Source organism: Anopheles coluzzii, chromosome 3 (assembly GCF_943734685.1).
Source record: "Anopheles coluzzii chromosome 3, AcolN3, whole genome shotgun sequence".
NCBI classification, from domain to species: Eukaryota; Metazoa; Arthropoda; class Insecta; order Diptera; family Culicidae; genus Anopheles; species Anopheles coluzzii.
Genome location: NC_064671.1, coordinates 35947813 through 35970514, shown reverse-complemented (window position 1 = coordinate 35970514; position 22702 = coordinate 35947813). Strand labels below are relative to the sequence as shown.

The 22702-nt window shown below is 46.6% G+C and overlaps 4 protein-coding genes across 13 annotated transcripts in view; 2 read left to right on the top strand and 2 right to left on the bottom strand.

Moving 5' to 3' along the window:
- The first annotated feature begins 812 nt into the window (after positions 1-812).
- LOC120955627 (voltage-dependent calcium channel subunit alpha-2/delta-3) lies at positions 813-10984 on the top strand. Its single transcript, XM_040376667.2, has 14 exons — positions 813-1424; positions 4536-4617; positions 4691-4897; positions 4970-5503; positions 5573-5698; positions 5762-6115; positions 6197-6852; positions 6926-7074; positions 7147-7649; positions 7718-7960; positions 8120-8231; positions 8307-8520; positions 8597-8810; positions 8889-10984. Exons 1-14 carry the CDS (start codon positions 1306-1308, stop codon positions 9000-9002), a joined length of 3627 nt encoding a protein of 1208 aa, XP_040232601.1. The 5' UTR covers positions 813-1305; the 3' UTR covers positions 9003-10984.
- A 122-nt stretch (positions 10985-11106) lies between these two features.
- LOC120955628 (alpha-protein kinase 1-like) lies at positions 11107-15176 on the bottom strand. Its single transcript, XM_040376668.2, has one exon. The coding sequence runs from the start codon at positions 14833-14835 to the stop codon at positions 11773-11775; it is 3063 nt and encodes a 1020-aa protein (XP_040232602.2). The 5' UTR covers positions 14836-15176; the 3' UTR covers positions 11107-11772.
- An 810-nt stretch (positions 15177-15986) lies between these two features.
- LOC120958426 (protein adenylyltransferase Fic) lies at positions 15987-18716 on the bottom strand. Its single transcript, XM_040381225.2, has 2 exons — positions 16651-18716; positions 15987-16572 (listed from the first exon to the last, which is right to left on the bottom strand). Coding segments are annotated over exons 1-2 (1671 nt in total). The 5' UTR covers positions 18321-18716; the 3' UTR covers positions 15987-16571.
- Positions 18717-20224: 1508 nt separating this feature from the next.
- Positions 20225-22702, top strand: part of LOC120959288 (uncharacterized) — a 70378-nt gene continuing 67900 nt past the window's right edge. For 2 of the 10 annotated variants that reach the window (XM_049610286.1, XM_049610283.1), the window contains exon 1: positions 20225-20844. The gene's annotated coding sequence lies outside the window, so the exon portion shown is untranslated. The remainder of the gene's footprint in view (positions 20845-22702) is intronic. The other 8 variants (XM_049610288.1, XM_049610287.1, XM_049610292.1 and 5 more) reach the window with 6 other exon arrangements.

Here is a 22702-nt window from a genome sequence, read left to right as displayed (position 1 = left end):
ACGTGCTGACTGCTGTTCATATTGGAATTGGTTCGATTCTCAACCGGGATTAGCTCTACCGAGGTCTGTCACTGTCTCAGCCTGAAATAAAACTGGGGTTCTAGGTAAAATTTCTTGTTGCCCTCTACCTTTCCTCTAATTATTATTATTATTATTATTATTATTATTATTTATTCCGAAAGTTATCCAGCTAGCATAAGCTTACATAACATATTTATTTCTATAGTTAATGCTAAAGAACAGTGCTAACAAAAACGCATCAAAAAACATAACAAGTTTAACTGTCAATCAACCAAATAAAAATAAAAAAAAACAACATAAACTGTGGAAGCGTCATATTAAGCTATGTAAAAAGGTCCTCGTAATTCGACGTAAAAACTGTAAACGACATTAGGACCCCATATCCACCATACGTTTTAGAGCTATTTCTGACTCATTGGTTAAACCAAAACAAAAGAATCAGTTCGGCATATTCGGGGACTTGATCCATTCAAGATGACAAGTTGATACGTCGAATCATGGGACCGGATACACCAGACACTGCACCTTAGAACAGCTAATCATCTGTACTTAAAGTTCATTAGATAAATGTTTCATAAATAATCTTCAATAATTAGCCCAAACGATTCATCAAAAAGAAAACATCAAACGGACACTTTGAACCGAACACCAAAAGCCGCGTAAATGCCATGCGCCATGCTTTTCCGACCACAAGAAACAAAACCACTTGCCAATTGCATCCCAGAGTTTGACAGTTACAAACCCTCAAACACGAAGGGAAGAAAGGCAGAGAGAGAGAGAGGGAGTTGAGCGACAGTGTGTGTGGGTCGGAAAATTCTTCGTTAACTTTTCTTTCCTCCCATGCCAACCAGACACACGGGCAGTCAGCGAAAGAACGTGCTCCCGTTCGGGCACAGTGTGTGTGCGGGTTGTGCTCGGCAAAAAAAAAACTCCACTACGGCCCACCACTACAGCGGGGTGGTTTGGGAAAAATATTTCGGAAAAAAGTCACTGCCTTTACTTTCTCGCGTATGGTTCTAGACGGGTGCTGTTGTTGTTATGCGTACCGTCCTGTGAGCTACCGTTTTGCCTGACCGGACCCGTCACGGTGTCGTCGTCGTCGTTCGTTATGAGGTGCAGCTAGCTAGAGCACTATTTTTGTTTTTCCTGCTAGTGCTCCGGTACAGCTAGCTGTGTGCGTGTGTGTGGAAAGTGGAAAACGCGTAGTGCCAGTAGCAATAGTGCCAGCTAGCAAAATAGTGCGATAGCGTGTGTGTGAAAGGCAACTCCCGAGATAGCCCGAGGATGAGACTTCCCATCTTGGCTGGCACGGCCAGCAGGAAGTTTCTGCTCGGCAGCATCGTTTTCCTTTTATGGATAAAATTGCCCGACCAACCCGTCAGCGCCTCGGTCGAGACGGAAATGTGAGTAGGCACCCCAGCCAGGTGGACACAGGCCCATGCTCAGCGAGTGAAAATCAGTTTCGATGGAAAATTTACAATTTTCCACCCCGCTTTGACAAGCGCTCATCATCGTTTGGTGCGTTTGGTGGCCTTTTTTCTCCCCTTCCTTCTCCCCCGCGCCGTGTTGACAGTTCGAAAGATATTCAGGGTGCTGGGATGAAAATATTCCCTCGCTGTCACAATGGGGCAGCCTGTGGATTCTCATCTGCCAACCGTGCCCGGGGCGAGGGTGAACGGGCGAAGAATGCGCGGGCGCGTTTGCGCGTGAAGCAGGAATGGAGCGTGCGGCAACGTGCGTGTTGAGGATGTTGAGGAAAAACTTAACGAAACCGACACCGAAGATGCTATTTTCAGCACCCACACACACACACTACCATCACCTCCCTGCTGCACTTGTTTGCACTCTTGCCTTTTCACCCTCGGTCTTTCGCGCTCTTTCGGGCAAATGTTTTCGGCCGTTTCGGGCCAAGCACGTGCTCGCAGGTTTGTTGTTGGTTGGATCTCTCGCCGAACGCGCGTCTCGGCGGAAAATGCGCGCGTGGGTTGCCGTCTCGTATCGTGCAAACCGGCAAAAAGGAAAGCCGCATGTTGTTTGTCAACATACCGCACCGCTGTGTGTTTCTCCCGCGCTGTTACCGCACGGTTCGCGCACTTCCGGAAGCTTGTTGTTTGGGGATTGCTTTCGCAACACGTGCTAACGGACGGGCGTGCGCATTAATTTTTGGAGCTTTTTTACATTTTTTTTTGTCTTCTGTTGGTAATTTCCATGTCATGCATATGATTGTTACGTTGACATAATGTTAATGTTCATCTTAATCGAAGAGCTTTATTATTGGTTTTTATCGCCAGATCTAAGTCGTTCAGATCAAAATGAAATCATTTATTAATGTAGGGGAAGGTAGGTAAAGACGGACACTGCGGGTAATTTTCGAAAAAAATCAACAACGCAGCATCATAACTTAAAGCTAAAAAACTTATTTGAGAACATTTTTCGTGTTTTATATGTAAAATTGGTTAAATTCACGAACAAAATAAATTTTCAACCGTGCGCACCGTTGTGGATCTAATTCGATTACTGCGGATCTTAAGCTCTACAACTTGTATTGTTTATATTTTTGGAAGTCTTATTTCATGAATGAGTTGTCGTGATCATTAATGAAAAAACTGGCGAAAGAACAAGAATGAAAGCAATACAAAATATTGTTTTCTGCTGGTTTAAACATCCTGACACCAAAGCTGGAAAGACGGACACTTTGTCGTAGTGAAAGATGGACACCGAATTTGTTTAGTTATTTTACTTCTTATATCAATTGGTGATGAATAGATTTCTTCAAATACTTTAAATAAGGGTATTCCGAAGCTATAAACTAATCAGCAACTAGAGAAAGTATTTAAATAAGCGAGAAATGAAACACCGGTCAAAATAGTAATCATTCGTTATGCTATTACTCGCTCGACGATGATGAGGCGCTTCACGAAATCCAATATCTTGTCACGACTTGGACAACATTAAGCAATAAAAAGATGAGGCATTGATACGACATTGTTCAGGAATAGATGAGTAATTCTATGGGATTACAAATATCAAATGCTTTTGACATGGTGGAAAATGGATTAAACTATTAACAAGTCCCTCAAAAAATACTGGGGTCGCGATCTTTTCGCGGAATTATTTCCTTAAAGGAAGTTCTAGACTGTTGTTCTGTAAGCTGGAGCAACGTCAGCTGTAAGTGCGCGAAATTTTCAAAAATGCTTTAGATGCGGCACGATAGATGCTCTTCGATATATTAGACGCGGTGCTTACAATTTCTAAAACCACGGCTGAATGAATTGTCGTTGCAATAGGCCAAGAATTGATTTATGCACGTACCAGGACGTGGCAAGCGATAGAATTTGTTAAAATACTGTAAAACTCTTCACTTTCCAACGTTTTCTACAGGTGTCCATCTTATCCTAGATGGTGTCCATCTTTCCCATATTAGGTGTCCGTCTTACCCGAACATTTCAAAATTGCTCCAAAAAAAACATGTTTTTATTTCATGAAAAAAAAAAATAAAAATCGATGGATACTTCAAAGTTTCAACACATTTTCTAATAAAACATGAGTGTAAGATAATGTATGCACATTTTCATAGTCGTTGCACTTACATATCCCTAGATTTTTCCCTGAACGTGTCCGTCTTTACCTACCTTCCCTATGTGCCTATATGTGTACTAAATGTAAGTTTCAGATTTATACAAGAAATCAATGATCAGGCAAATCATAGGATAAGTCTATAAAAACACTGAATGATCTTTAAAAATTAAAACAAATGAATGATCATGTTATTTGATCATCTATTGACCAAGATGATTGAAAATCCGCTTTCGTATACTGAAGAACGAAAGTATTCATGACTTCATTAATAGTTCAACATTAATTTTCATGAGCAACTGTGGCTCATACGATGTTCGAATACAATAAAATAACAATAGCAAATATGATCCAAACAACAAAAATACTACTATTGCTTTTTTGCTCTTAATGTTTTATTATATACGGGTTTTCGTAATATTTTTGACTGACGAAAGTCGTTATTGAAATCTGAAAACATCAACATTCAACTTCAATTTAAATTTCAAAACACATACTTCAAATCTACTCTCTGTTTCTATATCTATTATCTATTAATATTTATCTAATGCAGCAGTAGCATAAGCAGATTGAACAATTATTTTTGATTGTATCCTCAAGTCCTAAAAGAACTAAAATAACTTCAATGTCGTTCTTCCGTCCATTCCAATAGTCTTTGATTTTCATTGCTAGTAGGTCGTTAGTACCAACCACAATACCATAATACCATAATTGAAATTGTACAATCATTCAACATAGCTCAACGTGTCGCTCAAGATTCCGTCAATATGCTCGTTTCCGCATGAGTTTTGTCAACATCATCATTTATCATCATCGAAAGCTGACCTATTAACAGTTGTTATGACCCATACCTACACCGTTCGTACAAAGCACTGATTACTATTTCGTCTTTCTTTTGATATCCATCTCGCACCATCGCGCGATATCTATCCCGATAGTATGGAGAAGTGGGCCGATAACTTTGGAGAGGAGCTGTGGGATCTAGCACAAACCATGACAAAGGCGATGGAAATTACGGCGGTTAGTTGAAGGAGGAGGAAGCGGCCCCTTCATCTAGGTGCATTAACGACTATGTACTACACTTTAATTGCAGAAATACAAAGCCTACAATGCGCGGGTAGAGCACAAAGACGGCACAGCGTTGATACAATCGATCGTAGAAAACGTGGGCCGTATGTTCATCCGCAAGATGGACGCAATCAAGTGCATCATCAATCTGGCCGAGGAGCTGTCCGAGCAGTTCGAGTTCAATGAAACGCTGGCGGACAACTTCTCCTACTACTCCAGCAAATACTCGAATGTAAGCAAATTCCGGTTGATTAAAATTGTGGGAAGTTCTTTAACAAACACGTTGCCTTTTTCCCATCTTCAGATTGATGGACGTCCAGAGCCCGAGATTCCGGAGACGCTGCAAGAGAACATGTGGATGTACCGGAACATGTCGCTAAATCCAGACACCCACTTCTTCAACATATCGGTCAACACGTCGTACAGCTCGGTGCATGTGCCCCAGAACGTTTACGATCGCTACCCGTGGGTGTTGGAGGCACTGCAGTGGTCCGAATCGCTCGATGATGTGTTCCTGCAGAACTACAACTCCGATCCGGCCCTGTCGTGGCAGTACTTTGGTTCGTACACGGGAATGTTGCGCCACTATCCGGCGCTGGAGTGGAACCGCGAGCACGTGGACACGTTCGACTGTCGCAAGCGGTCGTGGTATATTGAAACGGCAACCTGCTCGAAGGATATTGTTATACTGCTGGACAATTCCGGTTCGATGACGGGCTATCGGAACTATATCGCACAGCTGACGGTGAAAAGTATTCTGGACACGTTTTCCAACAATGATTTTATAAACATTTACAAATACTCGAACGATGTGGAACCGCTGGTGCCATGTTTTAAGGTAGGTTTGAAGATTTTGGACGAGAAATGCAATGAAAGGGTACGTTTTAACAATACTTCTCTCCTGCAGGATATGTTAGTACAGGCAACACCGGAAAATATGCGATTCTTTAACGAATACGTACGGGAGCTTCTGCCGGAAGGGTATGCTAACGTAAAGAAGGCTTTCGTAGCCGCATTCGAGCTTCTCCAGAAAGTAAGCCAATTACCCCATGTCCCAATGAGCTACTGCTAATCAGAGCTATCGCCATCTTTTCAGTATCGTGAAATACGCCGCTGTAACGAATCGGTAAGCGGTTGCAACCAGGCAATTATGCTCATTACCGACGGTGTGCCCAGCAACATCACCGAGGTGTTTGAGGCGTACAATTGGTTCGAGAACGGAACCAAAATCCCAGTGCGTGTCTTCACCTATCTGCTGGGTCGTGAAGTTACCAAAGTGCGAGAAATCCAATGGATGGCCTGTCTGAATCGTGGCTACTATTCGCACATCCAATCGTTGGACGAAGTGCAGGAGGAAGTACTGAAGTACGTTACCGTGATAGCAACGCCACTAGTACTGCAAGGTGTCGAACATCCACCAACGTGGACACACGCGTTCACGGATACAGCGGTAAATATGCTTTGTTTGCATCAAATGACAAACTATTTGATGCAAAAAAAAACAATCCTCACATTCCCTTTGCCCACACAGGAAAACCTACTAACAGAAGCGGATGATGACGAACCACCCCGACTGATGATAGCGGTCGGTGCGCCGGCATTCGATCGGAAAGCGAATCACTACAATGAAACACGAACCGCACGTCTGCTGGGGGTGGCCGGAACCGACATTCCGGTGGAAGATCTCGACGAGCTGACGCTGCCGTACAAGCTCGGCGTCAACGGGTACTCGTTCATCGTCAGCAACAACGGTTATGTGCTGATGCATCCCGATCTTCGCCCCGTATCGAACGGGCGCCTCAAGGAGAACTACAACAGTATCGATCTGACGGAGATTGAGCAGATCTATGACGAGAACATCACACGCCAGATAGAGGACATGACGGGGCGCGAAATGAGCCCGTTTATATTGGAGCTCCGGCAGCATCTCGTTGACTCACAGTTTGGCAACATGACGAAACTGCCGGTACGATTCCACTACGACAAGATGCGTCGGGTTTCGCTCGAATACCAGGATTACTACTACGCACCGCTCGAGAATACGCCGTTCTCGCTTGGTCTTGTGTTGCCCCACGATTACGGTAGCACCTGGATCAAGGTAGGCGACGAGATCAAGCGCAACCAGCACATGGGGCTGAACATTTCCGACTTCTTCATGGGCGACAACTGGAAGGTACATCCAGACTGGTACGTATAGTAGATGAATATTACAGGATATTACTCGGAGAAGTTTCACATTGGCATTGAAATTATCTTGCAGGGTATACTGTAAGTATCACTATCTGGAGGGTCACGAATTCAAGACGCCCGAGGATGAGCTGCGCCATTTTCTGAACCGACTGTACGAACCCACCTGGAAGTGGTCCCAACAGTACGAACCGGAGCCCAACGAGAAGGAATCCGATGGACGTAAGTCGACGTGCTTTCTAGAAATAACATGAGTGCAATTGAGTTTTTACTTACCGCTTACTATCTAACCAGCAAACTGTGGCCGGAAAACGCTGGACGACGACGCGTACTACTGCAACAAGGAGCTGGTGCAGCTGCTCATCTTCGACGCCAAGGTCACCAACAACAGCTACCGGAACTGGGAGTTTGAGAACGAAAACGAACGCAAGATTATTGAGATGTACAACGCGACGCTACGCTTTGTAGCGACGATGAGTGGCCTCACGCGCTGGCAGTTCATCTTCGGCGAGGTGGAAGTCGACACGGACAGTGAGTTCGGTGATTACCACAAGAAAGCGATCGACGAAACGTGGTACCGGAGTGCCATCCTGCAGCACAAGATCGATCCGAAGAGCTTCGTGTACTCGGTACCGCACGAGTCGGACCCGCCGGAAGACGGTGAGCTGAAGGTGACGGCTACGATGGCAATCTTCCCCCGGGACGGTGGCCTAGAGGCACCGGGCTGTGTGACCGGGTTCCAGTTCACGCACTCACTGATGTACGATCGGTTTATGGAGATTACGTCCAAGACGACGGTAAGTGTAGTGGTGTGCGCGCAATGGTTACTTGGATCGTCAACATTTAACTGTCACTTGCTCCACAGTGCGATGGATGTATTGAGACGTGCGCTTCGGAGTCCCGCGATTGCTACGTGATCGATCACAACGGGTATGTGGTGCTGTCGGAAACGTCCAACCATACGGGCCGGTTCTTTGGCGAGATTGAGGGCGCTATTATGCAGTCGATGGTGGATAAGGAAATCTTCACCATGATCACCGTGTTCGATCTGCAGGGCCTATGCGAGTACGAGCGGGTGGTGGAGAACGATGCCATTGCGTTGTTGCACGTAAGTGGAGCAGAGGAGCAAATAGTCCTGCCAACTTTGATGCATTAGATGTTCTTTGGAAATTCGACCGGAGATTCAACATTCATATGAATGAATCTTTACCAAGGAGTCACAACACTCCACAACACTTATTCTTACCTTTTTTTCTCCCACTTGCAGCCAATGAAGGTGTTCATGCTAGGCCTCAAGTGGTTGATTGCCGAGATCGCCATCATGCTATCCCGGTTTGACTTTTGGGTGCACGGTATACCCAGTCCGGACTACTTTGGACGTAAGTCATGCTTCAATATCTACTCAAAGGATATCAGAAAAAGATACTGAACAAGAATTTGTTCTCCGATTTTAGATGAGTACGATGACTACGATGATACGCGCCCATCCAAACCGAAAAAGATACACGTGGACGAGGAGGAGGAGTACTTCAACCGCCCGAAGGAGATAAAGAAGGAGATCGTGTACGAGCCGTGTGATAAGAAATCGAACCTGTACGTGATGCAGCAGGAGAAGTTCATCAAGGGCGATGGCTTCTTCTACGAACCACCACCACCGGCCATGGAAGAGTAAGTGGAATTGCAGTAGTGGTCGTCGACACTAGTGTCCGAGGTTCTCTAGCAAAACTTACTCTTACTCTTGCAGCCTGCTGTATCAACCGTACTTTGCGAAGCGTATACCCCGCTCGAATTTGCTCATGATCATCGTCGAGAACGAGTACAAGGTCGATCGGGTGGTGCTGTCTGCCCAGCCCGAGGTGATCTACCATAACGAGTCGGAAGCGTTACCGTGCGTGAAGACGAAGCTGAACTTCCTTCCCCGCCGACGTTTAGAGGAGTGTTACACCGAACATCCGGATGTGAGTGTTCCATTCCTCGACGGATGAGGGTCAAATGAATTAACTCCTCTTGCTTTACTTTCCTTTCCCCTTCAACAGGAAGAGCTCGTTGCCCAGTGTGGCAGTGGAACCCGCCTAACAATGCAACTGACTGTAGTGATATCGACTATTGTGTCACTGTTTGTTATATTATCGATGTGCCCAAACTGCTAATCCAATTTTAATGTAGATTTGTTTTAGGAAACTGGACCTTAGAGGAAGAATTTTGTAAACTCACTCGCTGTGTCTGTGTGTGCGTTTGTCTTTGAGAGCGTAGTGCGCGAAGGGTAGCCTGTTCCTTAGCCCCTAGTCAAACTACCCTCGCGTTACGTGTCGTCCCACAGACCAGAGATGCACCGGTTAGACTTTGAAATAACGAGTGTGTGCGTGTGTGTGAGTGTGTACCTCGCGCGTGATGTGATTTTTAAATGAAAAAAAGAAGAAAATATACACTCAACTGCATACAAACTAGCGATGACACTTAAAAAAACACAATGCAGGAATCTCCACATTAAACTCTTAACTAATTCATACGCACATGATACACGCACAATCGGACAGGGTCGAACGGGTGAATTGGAGACATACATTTGTTTTAGGGAGGGAAAGAGAAGAAAAAATCATCTAAAAGGAAACGTATAACAAAGGAAAATACAAGAAACACATGTTAACTGGCGAGACTTAAGAATGTAACCATCGTACTGGATCGTATATGGACCACTTAACACTCTTCTAACCACTTTAGCCGGATATGCTGGAGATAAGCTGGGCAATGGGCAATCGTACTCCAAAGGCCTCTTGCCATGGGTACCCGTTTGCCACTTTCTTATTGTAGAATGTTATTGTTTTTTGTGTCTTTAATGAAACTGTACACACACTCGTAACGCCATCCACCTTTTTCCATCCATTCAGCGCGAAAAACTGATACCATTTGTAGCTCTAAACTGAAGACAGTACCTTCTTCAGTTTGTCTCAGTCCAATGCAGAGTACTTAGGAAATGTTTATTTAATTTCAACGTTGAATTGTTACAAGATAGATGTAGATGCAGATGCAGTTTTGGTAAGGTAAAACAGTCCAAAATAGTCTCTTCTTTGTTAGTACGCCATCGAATCGAACCCATATAAAACCCTACCCAACGAAACGAACTTACTATTGTCCACCTGTGTCGCTAAAGTCTTTCTAAAGAATGATCTTGAGACTTGTTCTGGAATAGCTGAATCTGAATTTTATAACATATTTTGAGCATTAAATTCGTTTTTAGGTAACGAAAAAATGCTTTTACAATTAATCAGAAGAAGAAAAAACAAAAAAACCCCTAGTCAATCAACCGTACAATCGTGTATTGTGGAAAAAGGGACTCTGTCCGTGAAAATGCCAAAGGAGGTTACGTTACGTTAGTGTCTGCTGAAATGCTGAAATTTTCAGTATCCTCCACACGCCACAGATTAACCAAACACAATCAGTAGAGAACAAAAACAAAGGCATAAGAATCAATATACAAATTAGAAACAATAGTCAGAATAGAACTACCAAACTCCACAACAAAAACTTTGATAATAATCCCTTAAGAAACAGCAAGACAACAAATCACTGGTTAAATGGCATGTTAAATGTTTCTGTTTTTTTATAATTAAATGTATAATCTTTAAGTGGTCAACTCTTCAAGCAATTGAATTTTCAAAGTGTGGTTTTGTTGGCGTGTTTAAGTTGCACAAACTGCACCAATTTTTCCGGGTTTGTACACTTCGTTCACTGAAGGTTGTTATAATGGGTCCTAATTTTCCTTCAAATAAAGAAAGGGGAAACACAAGACATAGTAGATAGAGAGAACAAAGAAAATAGTAAACAGGAATACAATAAATGCCGCTCGAAGGATAAATTGGTAACAATTGTAGTAAAATATTAGTGGAAAATATTTACACCATCACCACCGCTACTACCCAACACCACACCGTGCTATCGTACGGGCAGCGGAAGAGCGGAAGAGTTTGAGTTTTAGTGATAATTTAAAGGATTAAAAAAGAAATGCTCTTAATTCGGAACACGATTGTTCGATTGGTAGGCGTTTGTTAGCGCATTCTGTTCAAACCGGTGTCCAAACCAACCAAACATTGAAAGTGAAAATAAATCCGTTTTTGTTAAGTTTCCTTCCCAAGTACACTTTCTTGCCTGCTGGTGAATTTAGACTAATTTTACTAATTAATATTATTCGATTTCGAATAGATTGTAATTTCAGATGCAATTCAAAAACCGAAAATCATACAATACGCACTCGTTGTTTTGTTTTTTACATCATTCTAACACTATTTAGCTTTTTATTCTTCTTGCTACAGTCAAATGTGTGTGTTTCTGTATGGGTATGCGTATTTACTTGCGCAACCATCCAAACCTAATATTCTCCCGCGTTTTCCCATGGATTCATCCTTTCCGAAAACAGCACAGCGGTGGAAGTTCCTTGCGACTTCCGTCATTGGGGATAACTTGTTCCATACACAGTAAGTCAATCAAACACATGCACCTATAGACACTTTCACGCACGGGTGCAGTCCCATCCTGCAAGGGATGGATGATACTGGGTACGGGGAAAGGGTACGTACTCAATTAATAATTAATAATAATTATAGTTAAAAAAGAAAACATCACTTAAAAGGCTAAAACTTTTACACCGGAAAATACACAATAACAAGCGTGACGAGGGGGGTAGTAAACGGTACACAGAGGATGCACATCATTGGGGGATCATCCAACGGACAGCTATGGTTGAGACAAAAGGTCAAAGGTCGTACGTACATGTACAAAATATCGACGTTCTTAAAGGATAAATGTGAAAAAATGGGTTATAAAAATAAAAAAGAAAGAAAGTAAGAATGTACATGCATCGGTGACTGACTACGAAAAAGGGCCAAAAGGGGAAAGAGGGGCGGGGGGGGGGGGGGGAGGAGTTTAAGGATCCTTTTTGATTCGCTTGGTGAATCGCTGCTTTTGCGCCTGCAAGCTTGGCGCCAGCCGGTGGATGAATTTGGTTTTCGTTTCCAGCAACAGCCCGAGCCCGGACGGTCCCGGCCCATGATGCCCCATGCCGGCGGACGCGGTAGAGGCGGAGGAGGTGGTAGTGGAACAGGAGGTTTGGGGATTCGCGAACGAGGGGCCCGGTTTCGGCTGGTTCCAGGGCAGCGAGAACCCACCGTTCGTCGGCAGCAGCGGTATCAGCTCGCCGAACGCCTGGACCGGCACGTCGTCCGTCACGAGCACGTACTTGAGCGTGTCGACCGTCGGGTAGAGGGTGGTGATCGCCTTCTGCGCCTCCTGCTCGACCGGCTGCTCCTTCAGCTGCCGCTTCTTCAGCCGCTCGATGTGCTTCTGCTCGCGTATCCGCTGCACGTCCCACTTCTTCCGGCGCCGCTCGTCGATCTCGAGCTTGGTGTGGCGCTTCGCGTACGCCTCGTCGCTGATGTTCTCGCGGGAAGGTTCGCTGGCCGATACGGACGGCTCCTCCTCGCCACCGCCCGGTGGATCACACCCACCCGCCGGATCGTCCCCGTCGTCCTCGATCACCGTCCAGGACGGTATCTCCAGCTCGGCCGCCTCGTTCGACAGCAGCTTCTCGATCTCCGCCGTCACCGCGTCGTCCTTCCAGCTGCCGCTAACGTACTGCTTCTGCGTCACCATGTACGCAGCGGTTGGCTTGCAGTTGCGCCTGGCCGCCACGCTCCCATCGGACGAGTTGCCCGAGGGGCAGTGCAGCGTGGGATTGAACTGGCGTGGCATGCGCGCATTACCCCCTCTGCTACGCCCCACGCCCTCCCGCCCATTCTCGCCACCACCTTCGGTCGGAGCTTCCCTGCTACAGCCGGCGTACGGCATCCTTTCCAGCGCACATTTCGGTTTGATGTCACCCCGGGCGGACACTTGGGAGGATTCCGCTGTTTGCTCTCGCTTTATCTCCGCCTTCCCGTCCGCTATCACCTCCTTGCAATCATCGTCCACTGGTTGCTGGTGTTGGTGCGTCGCCGCCTCACCGCCGACCGTACTGCTCTCGACGAAGGGAACGTTCACCTCCGGCTGCCCTTGCTGGGACGAGTCTTGCGATTCCTGGCGATACGCTTGCGATTCCTGCGAGTCCTGCGAATCCTGCGAGTCGCGCGAATCTTGCGACGATTGCTGCGATTCGGGCGAGTCGGTTTCCATCGTTACCTCGACGGCACCGTCGTCGATCATCACCATCGGCGTGTCGTCGTAGTTGGCTGGATCGTCGCTCACGTACTGTGCCGGACTAGTGGCACCCTCGTCCTCCTCCTCTTCCTCCTCCTCGTCCTCCTCCTCGGCCATACCGTTCGACTGGTAACCACCCTCTTCCTCCTCCTCATCCATTTCTTCCGTCTTCATGCCAACAAAGTGTTCTTGTAACGTGTGTTGCTGTTGCTGCTGTTGCTGCTGCTGCTGCTGTTGTTGAAGCAGCATGTATTGTTGCTGTTGTTGCTGCTGTTGCTGTTGTTCTTGCTGTTGAAGGTACAAATCGTTAACCACTTGCACATCGTCGCTATCATGCTCCTCGTCTTGCTGCTGTTGCTGTTGCTGTTGCTGCTGCTGCTGCTGCTGATCTTCGTAATCATGATTCATCGGGGGCGAGAGAGATTCATCATCGTCCGATTTGGAGTAATTTAGAAAGATTTCCCCATCCACCTCATTATTATCCGTGCGAAAATCTTCCTCATCCTCGCCATTGTTCTCCTCCCCATCCTCATCTTCCTCATCGTCATCCACATTGTAGAACGGCGATTGGTGCGGATCGTTCTGCAGCACTATCTCGTCCGGCAGCTCCTCCTTCGCCGGCGATACGGTGCTGCTTACCTCCGGGTTGCGTATCGGCAGACAGGGCGCACCGAACAGCGGCCCACCGTCTGCCACGCTCGACGACACGAACGGGGGCGACGAGGAGGATTTCAGAATGATCGTACGCATCCGCCCGTTCTCCATCTGGCTGCGTATGGTGAGCGGGGACACGGTGCCCTCCTGCTTCGGTGCCGGCTGTTGCATTACCAGCTGCTGCTGCACGTCGCCCGGCAGGGCGAGCCCGTTCTGCTGCAGCTGCATCATCATCAGCGAGACGCGCCGATTCGCCAGCTCGAGCTGATGCTTCAGCACCTCGTTCTCGTCCTTCAGGCGGATGATCATCTTGTCCTTGTTCAGTATCTGGTCGCCCTGCTCCTGTATGAGATCGAGATGGAGCAGCAGGATGGATTGGAGCTGCTTCACCTCGTTCATCGCAACGAGCGCTTCCGCCATGCCCGAACCATTGTTGTCGTCACCCGGATCGTCACCCTGCTGGTCGTCCGTCACCACTCCACTGTCCGAGGGAATGTTGTCCAGATCCTCGGCATCCTCATCCTCCTCATCGTCGTCGTCGCCGTCCTCCTCGTCGTATTCGCTGTCGTCCGGGTTGACCAGCCGCTCGTCGTTCCCGCTCTGCGTCCCGTAGTCGTACACATCGTTTACAAAGCCGGCCTCGGCCTCGTTTTCACCGGCTGCTCCTTCCCCTTCCGTTTGCGACTCGTTGCTCTGCTCCTCCCTACCGTACAACGGTGGCGGATCGGGTTCCGTTTCGTCGTCCTCCATCATGAGCGTTTCGTCCTCCATCGAGGGCACCGGCGAGGACGGTGCCGGCGACGAAGGCACCGATGACGACGGGACCGGCGACGACGGTCTCGGCGATGCCGGCTGCGGTGACGATGGCAACGGTGAGGACGGTGACGGGGAGTACTGCGACGGGGACGATTGCTGGTACTGATCGTCGCTCGTACTCGACTCCCGGACCGAGGGCTTGGGCACGGCCCGCGGACTGGACGCCGTCGCCACCGTCGTTTGTGCCGTGGCCGTGGCCGACGTGGTGACGGTGACGGTGGTGCTCGGCGAAGTCGCCGCTACCGTCGCTGTGGTCGAGTTGCAGTAGACGTGATCGTCCATCGTGTCCATCATGTTGATGGCGCTGGCGGAGCTGGCACCCATGTTTGCCGGCCACCAAGAAACATGTACGCCCTGCCGCCCGACCCCAAAGCAGCACAGATCGTCGCCAACAGCGGACACACACGTGGATGTAAACAAATGCGGGCGGCGGGCAGCGCGCAAACACGGACTGGCCCGGGCGGATGCGTGCGGGCGGAACTTACACGGCACACGGACACGGATTCACAGCACGGGCACGGTGCATCGGGCGCGATGCATCGGCGGAGAAAACATTACAAACAACGGGGCGCACTTTGCCGCACACGCACACGCAAAAACAAGCCAAAAGCGTTTTCTTCACCTCCAGCAAGCGACGCAAAACAACGCAGTAAAATCCGTTGACGTTGAACTGTCAGTCGGTTGCGTTGACAGGTAGATAGAGGGAGCGTTCAGTGGACATGGTAAAAAGAATTTAAAAAATACTTATGTTTTAAAAATGTGTTTTTATGGTCAGAAACACTTTAAAATAGAAATTTTGTATTATTAAATAAATTTTATATTAATTTAATTGTAATTTTTGTACTCTATTATGGAAATCGTACAAAGTCGTCGTTATTATTGCAGTTTTTAGGTCACTGTTTCAAGTCTTTTTCAACGTGGTACTATTTATTAAAGTATTTTTTTATCACAATTTTATAAATTTTAGGTACAAATTGTGTTAACATCTTATGTTAAATATGCATTAAGAAAAAAATATCCAAAATTCATGACGATCCATTGATTTCCCGCTGTGCAGATTTTGAGCCGGATCCACCTGTTTATAGGGCGTGGTTTAGCGATTGCAAAATATTTCAAATAATAAATAAGTTATTTGGCAAAGAAAAATCTCCTTTACACATGGTTTAGATTAAAATAGAACTGTTTTCCATTACCAGAGCAATATATTTCAGGTAGCGCAATAGAAAACACAAAATAAAACAGGATTCTAGAGAACTTAATCCCGTTTCAAATCTTTGGGTAACGAGCCCTGCCTTAGAAACGTTTAAAATTTTTCTAGAATAGTCTTCCGCCTTCATTCGCCTTTCTAATTATATTTTCCTGCTAAAAATGATCTTATCCCATACGTATTCGGTTAGATATTCTTCGAATGCATTTGATGATTATGAACAAATATTTCAACCTATTTGAATAACTGAATCCAACCAATTTGAAAATGATGTTTAAAATTTGCTAGTTTATTGTACACTTTGAATTTACCAACATTATAGTATGTATCTTTTAAAAAAAATCACAGTATCACAAAAAATAGGACTCACATTTGTAGTTTCGATTGACTATTTGAGTGCGCTTGTGGAGGACTACGAAGATAATCTTTGCTAACCCCTCTTGCTCTGTGCGTTTTGGTTTTGGGAAGCTGCGAGTATGTGTTTTTTAGCATCTTCCTTTTCTCGCAGACCGCAGATGTCCCGGAGACGATGACGATCACATGAGTGGTGCACCATTTCACACGCTGATGATCATCATCACCGTAATAATTGAACTATTTTTGTTTTAATTCTTTGTTGGTAGAAGGTAACGACAAGAAGACGATTTGTTTTTAAAACCAGGCAATAATTTAACAAGCTTAATAGTATAAATAGACAGCATTTTAAATAAGAGTGCAAATATAACAAAACTATGTACACATTAAAACACATCACACACATTCACCACACGCGTGCGCTAAGTATGGGACGGTGGTGGTGGTGGTGCGCAGCACCGAGAGCCACTGTTCCAGCCAGGGCCACCGGCAGCCAATATCTGTGAAAAGAAATCCAAAACAAAAAGCATGTCGTTAGTGAAAGGGTTCGTCGTCTACAACTGTTTGTTTCCACCTACCAAATAACGCCTATCCGTATCGCATCCCCCGAGCCGCTCCCAACATCGTCCCCCTCCTCCCCGCCTAAGCTGTTGAAGATCAACGGCATACCCTCCATGCTTTCCTGCGCCAGCAGCGGCACCGGATGGGACAGCTCGCTCGTAGCCCACAGATACAGATCGAGCGTCCGCTCCGTACAATCCGCAATGAACCGCACAAACGGACGGATGTCACCCTCGTTGGCCAGCTGCAAAAAGTTGTAATACTTGTGGCGATGCTGCTTCTGTATAATGACGGGCGGATAGCCGGCCCGCATCAGCAGCGTGTTCATTAGCAAACGCGATGTACGCCCATTGCCATCGCTGAACGGGTGTATGTGCACCAGCTTGTAGTGTGCCATGGCCGCATACTTGACCGGGTGCATCAGAAACACCTGCTCCGAGTTGAGCCAGTTCTCGAACCGTCCCATCAGGATGGCCAAATCACCCGGCCCGGGCGGTATGTGCCCACCGACGTACACCTGCGTGCGCCGAAACTCGCCACCCTCGATCGGATCCACGTGTCCGAGCACTCGCCGGTGTATTTCGAGGATGTCCTTCAGCGTAATGTAATCGTTTTTGTTCACCAGCGTCGCATTGATGTACTTTAGGGCCGCATCTAGGCCGAGAATCTCGTTATGCTCGTCGATGCTCTTGCCATCGACGGCCATGCGCGTTTCCAGTATGGAGCGGGTCTGCGCCAAGCTCATCGTGTTGCCCTCGATGCCGACCGAATGGTAGATGTGCTGTATGTACGCTTCCTTTTCCGCCCGCTTCAGCGCCATGTTGGACGAGTGCACCGAGCTGAGGGCGTCGCGCTTCCGGTCCAGCGCCTCGAACCGCTTCGCATCCATCTGCTCCACGATCTGGGCCGTTCGCTCCCGGTTGGCCAACGCCTCCGTGTAGTACGGGTTGACCGTGAGCGCTTGCGTGTAGTACTGGTCGGCCGACACCACGTCCTGCCGGTTGTGCTCCAGGAACTCGCCGTACTTGGTGAGGATTTCCGGATGCCGTGGCGAGAGGGCCAGCGCATGCTGGAACAGCCTGAGCGCTTTATCGTCCTTGCCGAGCTGCTTCATTTCGAGCGCCATTTTAAGCGACCCGAGCGCTTCCTGCTCGTTCGTGAGTGTGTCCTGCTGCTCCTCGGCCGTTTTCGTTTTCCCTCTGGTTATGACCGGCAGGTACGGTTCCATCACGCGCGTCTCATCCGCCAACCTTAGCAGCGACTCATCCGGCAGATGGCGCGGAGCGTACAGTGCCCGGCCACCGTCAGAACCGACGCGCCGCAGCGAACCCGGCACCGCCCTCGGCCGGTTCGGCGAGGACGGTACAAAGTCCAGCAGGGTAAGCATCAGCAGGGAGAACAGCACCCCGCTGGCAAAGATGGTGATAACATGGCACTTGGACGGTCGCAGGTGCTGCCATCGTTGTTGTTGTTGTTGTTGTTCCTTGGCAGGATCCAATATCGTCCCACTTCCGGAGCGCTTCGTGCGCCGATAGGGTGTGGACTGTTCGGACGAGGTGGAGCTTTTCCTTCGCTTCCTTTCACTTCCACTGCCCTTGGCGGAGGTGGCCGAGGCAGTGCCATTGGCGTTTGTTCCGAACGTGCCGTAGCAAAGCTCCAAACGCTTGCGCTCGATGTCGAAAGTCATGGTTGTGCTGGTGCTGCTGGTGATGATGCTGCCTGCATGCTACAATCACTGAACAGTTTCCTTTACACTTTTTGTTTGTTAAATGCACCGAAATCGTTTACGTGTCCCTCGCCTACGTCCTTATCGCACGCAGTTTAGCTTTGGTTTGAATTTTCTCGCGCAATTTACCTCCTGATTAAACGCCTCCCCGCATTGACGTGGTGAATGTTTATGGTTGTTTTGACAGCTGCTGGTGTGCCATGTTTTTTCTGCTCTCCGCTGGGGTAAAGAACAATGGAATCAACGAGATGTGTGCTTAAGCCTAGGAATCGTTGTGCAAAAGATGTTTTCTAAATGGAACTAGAATTTTTAGTTGAATAACGCAGGATGTACGGTAAAATTTTGCGCGGAATTATTGTTTTGTAAGCATTTCATTCAGGTTTGAGGTATGTTTGGCAACACTGGAAGCACAGCAAGCACAGCCAACCCATTGAACGGAAATGATGTTATTTGAGTCGTTACTGTAACGTTATTTTGCCATAATTTCTTTTTTGCTCTGTTTCTGTAATTTTACTTGTGTAGGTGTTTCATCTTCTAACTCTGAGATATCCTATCTTATTTAATTGGTGGGTCTCATTGCTTCGTAAACATCTTTGTTTAGGCCCGTGTCTACGAACATGTTGCGGCAACATTTGTTCAACTGTAACATTTGTTCAATTGCAACATTTCTGGATTTTTCTGTTTATTTCATGCAAACAAGTCCAAAAATGTTCCAGCAATAGATAAACATTAAACAGATCTATTTGTTTTTCTTACAACAAAAATGTTCCCGCAATATTAGTTTAACCTTTAAGTTGGTAACCGGATTCCCGGGTATTTTTTTAACTTTAAACTGAAAAAACTTTTGATTCATGGCTTTTATTGACCTGAAATTTTCCGCAGCCTCCCAACTTTTAATTTCTGATTTTTTTGGTGAATAATCTGTAATTTTAAACAGTCTTTAAGTATTTTATTTTGATTTTTTTAAACTTTACCACGTAAGTTGGCAACCAGCATACTCATGTATTCCATACATTTTGTGTGGAGAATGACGTTTCTCTTCCTCCTCTTTTCGTATTGTGCTTATTTTCGAGTCAAATTCAAGCGATTCCAAATTTCAATTTGACCGTTAAATTTATCATAAAATGAAATGAATAAATGAAATAGAAGAGAATATATGGTTGAGATTACTTGCTTAGAGCATTAAAATATAGAAAGCATTGTTTACCTATGAAAACCGTTAATTTTTTGCGTCAAAACGTGTGGAATACCCGGGTACGTCGGTTGCCAACTTACGTATGTTAATCTGGTTGCCAACTCTACGGTTAACAGTTCGTCCATACGATTTGGCAACAAATGTTACAAATTTTCATAGGCCCGGGCCTTAGGGCCATTTTGACGTTACCTTTAGCTAATGGATGAAGATTTCTAATTCGTTTTATAAAAAAAAACAAATTTTATTCAATTTTTGCACCAAAAATGAGTATAACTTAATTTACATTTTGTTTGTCTACCAAACATAAGCGTTATTTTTTTAGTTACGGTTTTTTCGGTGTGTCTGGCAGCGGCCTTAAACTTTATTTTTGACTTTAAACAAAAAAAAAGTACAGTCAGAATTCAATAGTTGAATGCTTTTTAGTTGGCATGCTTATTAATTGAACACCCGCTAGTTGGCTGATAGTTCAATTAAAAAGCATGCGTTTGTATTGGAAAACAAGTTTTTAAAAATTTCAAAAATCTCGACACATAGAAAAAACCACCATAACGAAAACTTAACAGATGAAATGTAACGCATTGTAACGCTCTTTTATTCGGTCCACAGCCGCCCTGACGTCAGTTGCTATAAAAACGGCATTTTTGCTCTTTGGGTTACCGATTCAGCCCTCAGCAGCTTTTGGGTGAGCCTCGCAATCGGTGTCAAATGCCGTTTGCTCAGTTCGTTGTGTGTTCCGCGGCCAATGCAAACGGAGACGGGCGATCGAGTGCTTCTGTGCGTTTTGCGGACGATTTTCTGATCCCTCCCGTGTACCCAATTATCGCGCAAGCATTTTGAGTTTGATTCCGCTGTGAATAGAGCAGATTCGATTCAATATCCATCGCACAGGTAACTATCGTTTGGCCCTCGAAAAAAAAAGAATCCCACTCCCGGTGGTGAAGTGTGCAAAAAAGTCGAAATATCAAATACCCACCACCTCATCAAACACCCCGTTTTGTTGTGCGCGGCCAAGGAAAAGAGAAGGGTGTAACTGTGTGTTTCATCGCCTATGTGAGCCTGTGTACGTGTGTGCGTGTGTGTATTTTTCTAACGAAGCAAAAACAAATCCAAATCGCTCAACTCATCACTGAGCCCATCATCTGGTGGCCGTTTGGCCACTTTCCTCGGCGAAAAAGCTTTTCCTTTGCGGCGGCCACCCATTGCGACAGTTTCGGTGGTTTCTAGCATTTTCCCGTGTGTGCCTCCTCGGTGCCTGCTGCGATACGCGTTTCTTGAGCCGTTCTCGAAAAGGTGCGTACGTGTGAGTGTATGTGTAACTGTGTGTGAGTGTGTGTGCGTTGACCACCAGTCTGCACAAGCAGACAACACGGCCGTCACAAAGGGTGATAGAAGGAAAATTCCCCAGTCGCTGCTACCACACCCCCCCCCCCCCCATTAGCAAGAGTGTGAGCGATAGATTTTTTCCCAAAAGCAAAGAAAGCAACCCCCGACCCACCAACCTGTCTCTCTGCCTGGGTTGTCAGGGTTAGTCAGGGAGTAGGGATTTTCGAACGGGGTGGAAAAATCCACCAAGATAAGAACGAAGAACGAAGGCCTAGAAGCGCTGTGTGTGTGTGTGTGTGTACGTTGCGCAGTATGTGAAAAAGTACGTCTTTTCCGCAGCCTCTTCTCGGTGTGCTGTGCACTTTTCCTTTTCCTACAACCACATTACGACGCGAATGTCAAACAGGTCTCGTTGAATTTTGACAGTCGTCGTCGGTTCAAAACGCGAGCGAGAGAAAGAGAGAGCGAGCGAGAGGGTGAAAAAAACAAACCAAAATAAAGAAAATCCCTAGTGCGTGTGTGTGTGTGCGTGTGCGTGTACGTTGCCATAAAGTGTGTATGTGTATTCGTGCGTGTGTGTGCTTGTGTGTGTGCGTGTACGGAATTGTTCACTGAACATCGTCTTTTTGTTGTGATTCGTAGCGAAAGCCTCCCCTGCTCTCGGTCGTTCAACAAAAAAAAGAATGTTTTCTGCACAGTTTTACGTCTAATGCGTTCGCTCGCTCTCATCACTCGCCCGCCGACGGTGGTTGTGTAATGTTGCAATTGTAAACCCCCATTGCTACCACCCACAACAACAACAACGGTGCACAATGTTTGTTGGCGTTGGCTGCTGCGAACCACCATTTCGGCTGTGCCTGCTGATGATGCGGATGATGATGCTGATCAGCTGCAATCAATCGACGAGACTCGGCTAGTAGTTTTGTCTTCCCAATTTACTAATTGAGGCAGAGAAGCTTTCAAATCAAACGAGTAGTAGGAGCAAGCCACGAACCCTACGTGCAGAGCGAAGCAGAACGGCAAAGCCTTCGATGATGACGACGACGGCGGCGACGGTTACCATAACAACGGGCGAATAATCGAACAAAAAATTTGATTACCATCCCTACAACAACAACAACTCTACATTAGCAAAAAAGGAGTGAAAGAGAGAGAGGGCGAAAGAGCACAACGGGTAAGTGCATTGTATGGGGAGGCGAAAACAGCCTTGGCTTGTAGAATATCCAAGCAACCAGCCCCGCTTTTCCAATTCCACCCTCTTCCCCATACACCGTACACAATACACAGATACAGTTGGAAAGGGCATACACACACACACAGAGACGCACAAACACACAGGCAGGTCCAGTGGGGAGGGCTTTTCGCGAAAACCATTTATCGCTCAACAGCCAGTTATCGGTGCAATAACGAAATAAGCAACCAGGCAAAAGGGGGGAAGCAAAGAAGCACTAACGATCGTGGCGTGAAGGCAATGCACCAGCGGACGGACAAGGTAAACTAGTTGTGTAAACTAGCACTAGCAGCACTAGCAGCAGCAGCAGCAACAGTCGCCACTATCAACTGTGCTTTCCAGTGCACAGACAGACACAGAGGCTAACAACAGCAACACACAAACACCCGGGAGACGGCTCGAACGAGTCGCGTAAACAATATTATATTGATGATAAATGATGTGTTGTGAGCACAGCCAGCAGCATCCAAAAAGGGTTGTTTGGCAGGGGGTGGCGACCAGTGAAAGCAAGATGTGGAAATTTCGGTACGTTATGTGTAGTAAGTGCGATGTCACTAAATTGTTGATAATCTTTGTGAGTTTCTTCAGGGTAGC